This window comes from Mytilus edulis, chromosome 10 (genome assembly GCF_963676685.1).
Source record: "Mytilus edulis chromosome 10, xbMytEdul2.2, whole genome shotgun sequence".
Lineage (NCBI taxonomy): Eukaryota > Metazoa > Mollusca > Bivalvia > Mytilida > Mytilidae > Mytilus > Mytilus edulis.
This window is the reverse complement of record NC_092353.1, coordinates 36,778,010-36,789,642: the sequence shown is the minus strand read 5'-3', so window position 1 is coordinate 36,789,642 and position 11,633 is coordinate 36,778,010. Positions and strand designations below refer to the sequence as shown.

The window sequence follows — 11,633 nt, the reverse complement described above, 5'->3', positions numbered from 1 at the left end:
TCTTCGCATGCGTCGTATCCAACTATCTACTTCCGTAAACAAAAGAATTTCAGCATGCGGGAATTTACAAGAAGCCAACAATTCCTTAACCCCGATGAAGATTTTGTTTTACATGGACAGAGAGCTTCATACAGGTCTTTTTAAAAATTAAACTGAATATACGTTCTCAGCAGTAGTAGACAATATTCTTTAATGCATAATAAATTAAGGGTTAACAAGCACCTGACAAGTGGAGATAACTCAAAACATTCAAGTATCAAAACAATCGCTACCAGTCTTGACAGGACTTTTACTGTTATTGTCATACTGGTTTGGTTTGATACTTCTACATCCCAAGTAGACATAACTTCAAATAAACCATTCCGAATCATTGACAATGTTTGATTTATGCCTTTGTCCAATTCTTTTGGGTCATAAATCTGTACAAAACATCATTATCATGAGAATATCTCAGATCTGCAGTGACATCACAACATGTAACTGACCAATCAATGATTAGCATTTGTGTTATGTAAACAATGTTGAGAGGTGATGCGGCTAAGAATCCTCTAGATTTTCCATAGACTTCAATGCAAATTAATTTAATTGATATATATTGACAACAGTTGAATCTAGTATCCGCAAATATCAAAAATCATCAAAAGGACCTTAAGAGCTACGTTTTCGCAGCTATGTACTAATGAACTCAAATCGTTCAATTTTTTTTGTCGTGTTTTGAAATCCCGGACCTGCGCAGAAATGTACAATGTACTTCCTTTTTCTGGTCTCGTTTGTATGAAACTTTGAGTAAAATATATATTTATCAGTCTAGTATAAAATAGGAAGGAACGCGCAATACTAATTTCATTTTTAATAATTCCTTGTTATGAAAAAACGTTACCTGATGATAGCGTTTCTTTGTTTACATTGCATATGACGTCATAATTTAAATAACGTCACAACTAAATCCCTAACAACAGAACCCCAATAACAGTAGAAAATTCAATAAAAAAAAAAAAAAAAAAAAAAAAAAATCAGGAAATTGTACTAATGAACTCAAAATCGTTCAATTTTTTTTTGTCGAATTTTTGAATTTCCGGTTCTGCACAGAAATCTACTTCCGTTTCCGGTCTTGTTTGCATGAGACTTTGTAAAATGTATATTTATCAGTCGAAGAAAGGATTCATTTTTAAAAATTGTTTGTTATAAAAAAAAAAAAAAAAAAAACGTTACATGATGATAGCTTTTCTTTGTTTACATTGAATATGACGTCATAACTTTAATAACGTCACAACTAAAATCCCTAACAACAGAACCAAAATCAGAAACATAACGTTCTTTGTTTACATTGAATATGACATTATAACATCACAACTAAATCCTTAACAACAGAACCAAAATCGGAAACGTTACGGTATTTTCGTTTCTCTTTTTAACATTCATAAAAAAAAAATCATACGGACTTCGTCTCCATTCTCAGGTTATGCCTGCCTCATATTATTATCACATATTTGTGACTTTTGAACATTAATTATTAAATAGTAATGTATCATCGATGTATTTTATAACTTAAAAATGATTTACAAAAAGCAGATAAGTTCATAAAGAAAATTTTAAATTTAGTGTGTACATCGAACATGGCGGCCATTGTGATTTCTGTGGTCGCCATATTCGATGTACACACTAAATTTTAAAAGTTTTTTATGAACTTATCTGCTTTCTGTAAATCATTTATAAGTTATAAAATACATCGATAATATACTATTAATTAATAATCAATGTTTAAAAGTCACCAATATGTGCTAATATTGAAATCACAAGTGTTATTCGGGAATTACAAGTGTTATTCTGATATTAACAGTGTTATTCGGTCATTCGAGGTACCGGCGGTAGGGGTACATGTACCATGATTTTCATAGGATAGCAAGAACTAATCAAATTTCCAAGGACTGATTGTTTTCACCTGAAAACTTGATTTGACATGGTGTTATATACATGTACATACTATATGGTCGTTTATACTCAATAAAATTACAAGTTAGAAAATTGATTTTATATCTTGTACAAAATGTATACAAATTAGGTTGTCTACCTTTTGAAAAATTACGTCCACAAGACATGGTAATCGATTGCCTGAAGTTAAATGCACTTTGATTGATTAAACACAGCTATCTTAAAACTTTTAATATTATTTTAAGTAGTATACAGTACGAGTAGAGACTTATTTTTATGGATGTCTTAATCCGTTTAGTCGGATATGAATAATCCGACCATTTTATGGTAGGTAGTATGTAACACCTTGTAAAATCAAGTTTTTCCTGACAAATCAATCGGTTCTTGACCTTAGGAAATTATTTCTTGATGTCCTGGGAAAATCATGGCACCGAAGTGTTGGTGCCTTACATGTAATTAAGCAAGGAATCCTTCAAAGTCTTTTATACTGGTTCCTGGAATTCCCCCAAACCCCTCCTAAAAATTTTGGATCTGACCTACATGTATTCTACTGTGATAGGATTGCTTTCATTAACATATATATAAAGATGTATGTAGAAGTCGATGATACTTAGTTCATGATTAACCATGTGGTCATATTTAGCCGTTTTACATTTAAACATAACATAATTACATCATCAGAAAAAATTGGTTTCATTTTAAGTCAAATTTTTATAAAAATAAAATAAAGTTTGGCTCAAACTGAAAAATATTTGTAGTACATGTATAAAAATCCTTCATGTATCAAAAATAAGCTTTAGAAAGCATGTGGAAAAGAACAATTGTCAAAACACACATTTCATTACATAATAGTTATTGAAAAACTGGTCATTATCGTGATATATTGACGTCCCTTTAAGGACAGTGGTATTGACTAAGACAGCGATGATTACTAAGCCGAAGAAAGAGTCAAACAATGCTGTTATTATTGACTAAAGTTACAAGCTGCACCATGCATGAAATGTGTATGTCCAAGATATTGGACTCTTGACAATAAAATGTAACATAATTTCGTGCCAAATAAAACACAAGTACAACAATCAATGGCCATATTATTGATCACTTTTAAAATACGTAAAAGTATACACTCTAATATTACATGTAACTGCCACCTGATAATTAAAGTTTTCTCTTTTATATGTCCTTTCAGTGAAAAGCCTTTAGGATTGAGGAACTCTCGAATTACAAACACAACATCACGATTAAGTCAACACATATTAGATCAGGAGGATAATTACCGCGACAGAAAATATGCAGAGTCACTAGGAGATCTTGCCAAAAGTTTGGAAAATACTAGCAAAAATGTAGACAGTACATTGCGAAGAAGTGTGACATTTTCTGGTCATCACTCGCCTTACAGTTTGAGTCACAAAACTCCTTTAGAAGAAGAATATGACAGAATTAGAGACAGGAAGCTGTTTACTGAATCTTTTGGAGGTCTTCCTGTTGATGATGGTAAGGAATTGTGGTATACAAAACCTGTTCACTTAAGCCGTCAGGAATATTCATTATCGCCACGATATGGAGCATCTTCAAGGTCAAGGTCACCTCAAAAGAATAGTGGAACGTTAGGTGCTGCTCTAGCCCTTCAAGATACAAGACAGCTTAATGATGATGAAAGAAATTATTCATTGAAATATAGGGATTCAAACGGATTGAAGTTTTTTCCTGTGACATTACAGGCCTCCTATGAACTTAGTGATTTAGACAGGAAGTTGGAAGAACTTGAAAACAAGCCACGACCTAGAACAGCAAAATCATATGTAAAGACTAGCTATGAGCCAAATAGTGTCAATTCTATGTACCTATTGGGTTCAGAGGCTCCTGCAACACGTAAGAATTAATCTTCTTTCTTTCTTTTAGTCTGTTTTTAGGCCACACCAATTTGATTCCTTGTTCGACGGACCCGCCCGCACCTATTTTTTTCAAAACAGAATATTTTTTTTTTTTTTTATATTCCCGCTTCCCGCATCCGGAAATGTAATCATGTCCATTCCCCGCACCGTTTTTTTTTGTAAATATTATAAAAAGATATCAACATTTGTTTTTAAAATAACAGTCTAACCTGTATATAACGATTTTAAACATAAAAGCACCCCACCACACTGTGTAAATATCTGTGAGAATATTTGTTTTAGCATGAAACCTATTTATCAAAAGTGAGAGTGCTCCGATGTAAATTTATAACAGCGGGAATACCTTTCAAGAACAAAAAAATGGTTTCTTTCCCCCTTACTAATATTCCCTATCAAAATATGTTCGTTGTTAGAATAAAGTACAAAGAACTTCTGAAGGATTTGCCTTCAACTGCAATTATATTGTATGCTGGCGAAACAAACTATCCATAGCCGCTGCATGTTTATGCAACCTGTCCTGATTGATTCAGGGGCCTGTCGTTCAGCAGTTATCATTTGTTGATGTGGTTCATTGGTATTTTCCGGTTCGGATATATAAATTAGATCGTTGGTTTTTTGAATTGTGTACGCTAATAATTTTTGACTCCCTTTTAGCTTGCTGTTTGGTCTGTATCAAAGCCCTGTGTAAAAGGCCGTACTTTGACCTGTGTTTGTTATTATCAGGTTGAGAACAAAGTGTCATTTTACTGATGTAGAAAAGAAAATAGAAATACCAAGGATTTGTATAGTTCTTCTATACAAAACCTTTGAAAACTTAGAATTTTGTACTCAAAAAGAGGAAAGTTAGTACATCATATGTTAAACAACTTTTTCTAAAAGAGGGGTCCACTTATTTTGAATAATATTAAACTGTTAAAGTAAATGTGTTAACATGGTTAAAGTCCAGGAATATTACAAAAATTCTTGGACATGTTTTGACCATTTAATACCAGATAGATATATAGTTCTTTGAGAAAATATGAGCCCTTTTGTACAAACAAATATATTATATTTTTATATATTGATCCCTCATAAAACATGTACGGTAAAAGGGATATTTATAACATTAAGGGGTTGCCCCAAAACTGATTATGACTTGGATTGAGAATTGTCTCATTGTCAGTTACACATACATAGACCAGATTTAATTATTTCTTGGTGAACAGGGCAAAAATACTTCAGAAATTAAAGATATGTCAAAGTACAAGTGATAAATCAAGTTTTAATATTGTCAAAACCTACTATTTTATGTTTACAAAAAAAAATTATAATTGCTCGCCTTTACTTTTCAAGCTTCGCCTCAAAAATTTTCAAATTAAATATTTTTTTATTAAAATTTTCAAATCGCTCGCTCGCCCCAAATTTTGGAGTCCAAAAATCGGTAGAACAAGAAATTAAATTGGTGTGGCCTTATCTACATGTACATCTAACTTTGGATGTAAATGTATACATTATTAACAAATTTGTTTCAATAGAAATAGCCACCCAGTCAGTCTACTAACTTCAAATGCACTCCATAAAATGAGAACTTATATTTTAGAAAAAAAAATAATTGCAATTCGTGAACAGAAGCTATTTACGAAATAATTCTTTCTTTTCCTGATAAATGACAATTTTAGCCCATTTTGTTTTAATAACAAAACAGTGCAGAATTATTCTTATAGAAATATTAAACTTTACATGTATATGACTACAAAATGTATGTTGTAGGCAAGTCATCACCATTATACACATCTCCATTTGTATCTGACTTGGCATCACTTAGAATGGAGAGACTACGCATTGAGGAAGATAGATACTTAGAACTGAAAAGATTACAAGAGCTGGAGAGACTGAGGGGACCACATAAAAAATGGTAAGCAATTAAATAAAATTAAAATGGTAAATGGGAAATGTTTCAAAGAGACATTAACCCTACCAAAGCAGAAAACAGTCAAAGGCCACCAAAGTCAATCAATGTACAGATTAAAAATGAGATTTGTAAAAACTTAAAGAGCAAAATAAGGTGATACATTGTGTACCATGGTATAAAATGGTTTCTCCCAATAAAGTACACTTTGATTTCATTTTTCTGAATTGAACACTCACTATCTTGATCCCTAACCAAGTTACAAAGATAAGATTTTTAGGGGTTATACATTTTGTATATTCAAGGCATTATTCAGAAATTCTTCATTTGTACATGTATGTCAGTGTTTTTATGAATATAAGAAACATATGATATCCAAGGTGATAGTCTTATAGTTTGTCAGTTGGGTACCAATTTTAAAAACAACTACATTGTACATGTAGTTCCTTTAAATGGATAATTTAGGATATTAATGATGAAAAATTCATATATTTGCCCCTACTTGCATAAAAAGTTAAAAAAAATCCAAAAAGAAAAAATTGGTATAATAATCACTATTGTACATAATATAATTAATTAATTGGTGATGTCAAAACATTGGTAGTTGAAATATTCATCAAAAAAATACGTTATACTGTTTTATTGTGAAACCAAACACGTTGATTGAATTTAATTTGGCTTGTTTAATTTTTATCAGATTTTGACAATGTTTTTTCATAAGTTTTTTGTAACTGAGAAACTTTAACCCTTTGACAAAAATATAAACATTTCAAAATACTTGAACCACACACTTTATAAAAAAAAATCATTGAATATATAGCAGTTTGAAAAACACTACTTTTGATCATTAAGAAGCTTAGTATTTTCTTAACAATACCGTAGATACTCGCCTATAAGTCGATCCGACTATAAGTCGGATGCCCTTTTCAGCTCCAAATTCTGAGGATTTAGTCTTGACCCTCGTATAAGTCGGACAAAATTTGGACATTTTTGTTTGCAGCTGACAGTTACTGAACGCCGGTAAAACCAATGCAAATCCAGGAATTATATTCATTTTCTGCATAAATGTTTGTTTGGTTTGAATTTAGTTGATGTTGATTATGATAATTTATATAGCTGTTTAATAATAAAGATGTATTTATTCCTGTTGTTTTGACCAGGATATTCACTCCTGACCACTTTTCTCGAGCTTGGATTTTTCCTCTGGTCGCTGGATCTCGCTTATAAGTCGGTACCCCTCTCTGGATTCTGAATTTTACTCCCAAACTTCCGACTTATAAGCGAGTATCTACGGTAGAATGTCATAAAAACTTTCAGCTGATTTTACAGAGCTATCTCCCTGTAGTGTTATGATCCACATTTTAAAACAACATAGATTTAGTACAATTACATAGGCATCACTTTTACCTTCTTAATAATTAGTGTGAATAAACCAGACAAGAATTTTTAAAACAAAACTTCTTTTGATTTATTTGTATTTCAGAAATTGACACAAAATGAATATGCTGATTCTGGTAAAAAGCATGTTATTGTATAAAACAATATAAAACAGGCTATTATTTTAATTTGGAATTTTTAATTATGAAATTTGCACAATTTCTTGTTCCTAATTTTTTTTTTATAAATTCCATCATAATGCTCTGTGCAGCGCACAACACTTTTTATTACAAAGAAGATAGCACATTTTCAATAGAATGTATTGTGCTGTGCACAACACTATCTATACAAAATACGTTGTATATCTAACAGTCCACCTAAAAAGTGTTATACACATTTCAAATTATTATAATACAGACAGAATAAACATTGAATTTATTATAAAATTTCAAGCACAAGAAATTATGCAAATTCCATAGTTAAAATAATTCCAAGTTGAAAGTTGAAATAATAGCCTGTAATAAGCATAATTTAATTTTATAGTTAAATAAAGTAGCATGCTATTTCTTTTATATATATTATGTATAAAATTGAGAATGAAAATGGGGAATGTGTCAAAGAGACAACAACCCGCCCAAATAAAAAACAACAGCAGAGGGTCACCAACAGGTCTTCAATGTAGCGAGAAATTCCCGCACCCGGAGGCGTCCTTCAGCATGCTTGTATGTAGTTGAATATACTTTTTTTGTAATTGGTATTTACATTATAGATAGAAGTTAATCTGAATTTATGATTTTATCAAATTGAAGTTGACATTCACACAAAAAATTGGGAGAGATACCATGTTGGAAATAAAAAACACAAGTAGAAGAAAACAGACAACATTGTTGTTAAAAAAGATTAACAAACAACAGTCTACATAAAAATACACACAAATTCAAGATTTAGCAACAATTACTCCAAGAAAAAGGTTCCTTGTCTAATCATGGTATCTGATGAACAGAATTTCCAATGACAAAAAAAGATGGAAGATACCATCCCTGGGGACATTAAGAACTCATTAGTCAAAGATAACAAAACAGCACCATGGCAAAAAATATAAAACAATGATAACACCAACAAGTAAAAAAACCTCATAGGAATTAATCCTACATGTATCTAAAACCAAGGGTGCTGTGAAATGAGTTAAAAGAAACATTCATTTAGTCGCTTTTTGGGCATGTTTACACTACAATGATTTTAAGTGCATGAATTTCTTTATTTGTAGGTATGAGTCAACGGGACCAGATTTCCATTACGAATCTCATAAAAACACAGAAATGATAAAAAGTGAAAAACATTTTGACAAGTTACTACAATACAAAGAAGATTTAAACAGATCATCAGCAGAGTGTAGAAAGTCTTATGAGGCTATTTGTGTATGAATAATGATTTTAAATTAGTTTTTATAGAAAATATATGACAGTTAGTATAGTGACACAGAGATTTGATGTAGAGAAAACACAATATTGTAATTGCATTCTTTGAATCTTTTATTAGCTCACCTGGCCCTGTGCCAAGTGAGCTTTTCTCATCACTTGGCATCCTTAGTCATCTGTTAGTTTTTACAAAAATCTTCTCCTCTAAAACTACTGGGCCAAATTTAACCAAACTTTGCCATAATCATCATTGGGGTATCTAGTTTAAAAAATGTGTCCGATGACCCGGTCAGCAAACCAAGATGGCCGCCATGGCTAAAAATGGAACATAGGGGTAAAATGTAGATTTTGGCTTATAACTCTGAAACCAAAGCATTTAGAGCAAATCTTACATGAGTAATAATGTTTATCAAGTGAAGATCTATCTGCCCTGAAATTTTCAGATGAATCGGACACTGGTTGATGGGTTGCTGCCCCTGAATTGGTAATTTTAAGGAAATTTTGCCGTTTTTGGTTTTTAGTTTAAATATTATTATAGATAGAGATAAACTGTGAGCAGCAATAATGTTCAGCAAAATAAGATCTTACATAGTAAAAGATGTTAAATTTCTCATTGTAAAGTCAGCAGAAGTTTAAGGGACTTACATGTTCATGTTTGGATAAACAGGGTTGCCATTAAACTCAACCAATGAGGGATCACTGATACATACAGAAAGTAGATCAGACTTTTGAAGTCTTTTTTAAAATTTAATTGACTTAGCTCATGTTTAATGTTTAGAGAAATCCAATTTACCTTTGTATGATATTTACTTGCAGTGAAAATTATTCCATAAGTAATATGAAATGTACATTTGTAATCATTTAAATTAATTCAACAAATGAAACATGTATTTATTAGTTATTTTAATAATTTTATTTTATAAGTTATTTTATCCAAAAGATTAACTACTATTTTTCGTTATTCTGTAACACCTATATATATTCACAAGAGTACTTCCAATGTTAAAAAAGCAGGTCTCCCTAACATTTGAATTTCTCAGTAGAAACCTTTTCATTCTTTGCAGTCACTTTTTTAGCTCACCTGGCCCACAGGGCCAAGTGAGCTTTTCCCATCACTTTGCGTCCGTCGTCGTCCGTCATTAGCTTTTACAAAAATCTTCTCCTCTGAAACTACTGGGCCAAATAAACCAAACTTAGCCACAATCATCATTGGGGTATCTAGTTTAAAAAATGTGTCCAGTGACCCAGCCAACCAACCAAGATGGCCGCCATGGCTAAAAAAAGAACATAGGGGTAAAATGCAGTTTTTGGCTTATGACTCAAAAACCAAAGCATTTAGAGCAAATCTGACATGGGGTAAAATTGTTTATCAGGTCAAGATCTATATGCGCTGAAATTTTCAGATGAATTGGACAACCCGTTGTTAGGTTGCTGCCCCTGAATTAGTAATTTTAAAGAAATTTTGCAGTTTTTGCTTATTATCTTGATTATTATTATAGATAGAGATAAACTATTAACAGCAATAATGTTCAGCAAAGTAAGATCTACAAATAAGTCAACATGACCAAAATCGTCAGTTTATCCCTTAAGGAGTTATTGCCCTTTATAGTCATTTTTTAACAATTTTCATAAATTTTTAGTATATATTTTCCACTGTAATTACTGGGCCAAGTTCATTATAGATAGAGATAATTGTAGCAAGAAGAATGTCCAGTAAAGTAAGATCTACAAACACATCATGATCACCAAAACACAATTTTTTCATGAATTTATCTGTGTCATTTGTTTAATATGCTCATAGACCAAGGTGAGCGACACAGGCTCTTGAGAACCTCTAGTTTATTACTATTTCTGCAATTAATTCACCATTCAAATTTTAGAGCAAGTGCTGTAACATTTATAAATTTTCTTCTCTCTGCCCTTTGTATAAGTTAAGCTAAGAGTATGGTTAAAAATCCATGGAGATAAAGTACATATTCAACTAGAAGATATGGATGAAAACTATTTCTATTATGCATACATGATGGATTGATGATAGTTAAATTTTTATGAATAAAACAAGAGTTTGGTTTTAATCAGCGAGATCAACCCAAAGACAAAAGACAACCAAAAGATGGTTTGTAAAAAAATATTATTTTCTTTGTTTTTTATTAGACACAATGCAAACATCAGGGTGCGGGAGTTTTTCGCTACATTGAAGACCCATTGGATGCCTTTGGCTGTTTTCTGCTCTATGGTCAAGTTGTTGTCGCTTTGACACAATCCCCATTTCCATTCTCAATTTTATTGTTATTAGAATATCTGATGTTAGTATTTCAGGGATAAGAGATTGTTGATTGTTTTATATGCACTTCATTAAAAATTATCATGAACATGGTCATTAAATTTAAAGCTGATTGATAGTCATTTAATATTTCTTGCCATGCAATATGATGTATGATAAATGATCAAAGTGTCACTGCTATAAACAGCTGCAACTTTACTGAAAAAGTTGAAAGATAAAATGTTAGAAATTTATGCATGTTTTTACGAATGCAAATTTCAAATATAATGATTATATAACATGTGACTTTTTATTCTTCCAGGTAATAAGTTTTGTATGAAGTTTGTATGTATGAGTTTAATTAATTATGGTAATGTGACTTAACTGAAACATTGAACCTATCAACATTAAAAAATTGTCAAAATATTTTTATAGAAAGTCAACAACAGAAAATAATAATAATGTTTGACACATTTATAATTTTTAAAACATGAAGATGTATTATTTTTCATTTTTATACGACCGCAAAATTTGAAAAAATTTTCGTCGTATATTGCTATCACGTTGGCGTCGTCGTCGTCGTCGTCGTCCGGCGTCCGAATACTTTTAGTTTTCGCACTCTAACTTTAGTAAAAGTGAATGGAAATCTATGAAATTTTAACACAAGGTTTATGACCACAAAAGGAAGGTTGGTATTGATTTTGGGAGTTTTGGTCCCAACATTTTAGGAATTAGGGGCCAAAAAGGGCCCAAATAAGCATTTTCTTGGTTTTCGCACTATAACTTTAGTTTAAGTTAATAGAAATCTATGAAATTTTGACACAAGGTTTATGACCACAAAAGAATGGTTGGGATTGATT

General features: G+C 31.4%; 1 protein-coding gene across 2 annotated transcripts; it reads left to right on the top strand.

Annotated features, from left to right (window-relative positions):
• On the top strand, positions 1-9,573 carry LOC139491055 (uncharacterized). 2 transcript variants are annotated; one of them, XM_071278331.1, is made up of 5 exons: positions 1-134; positions 3,122-3,804; positions 5,577-5,721; positions 8,360-8,644; positions 9,070-9,573. In XM_071278331.1, the coding sequence occupies exons 1-4, from the start codon at positions 55-57 to the stop codon at positions 8,514-8,516; spliced, it is 1,065 nt and encodes a 354-aa protein (XP_071134432.1). In that variant the 5' UTR covers positions 1-54; the 3' UTR covers positions 8,517-8,644; positions 9,070-9,573. The 2 variants fall into 2 exon arrangements, with proteins under 2 accessions (XP_071134432.1, XP_071134433.1); XM_071278332.1 differs by lacking the exon at positions 9,070-9,573 and adding an exon at positions 7,199-7,229 and having other exon boundaries at positions 8,360-8,500.
• The last annotated feature ends 2,060 nt before the right edge of the window (positions 9,574-11,633 follow it).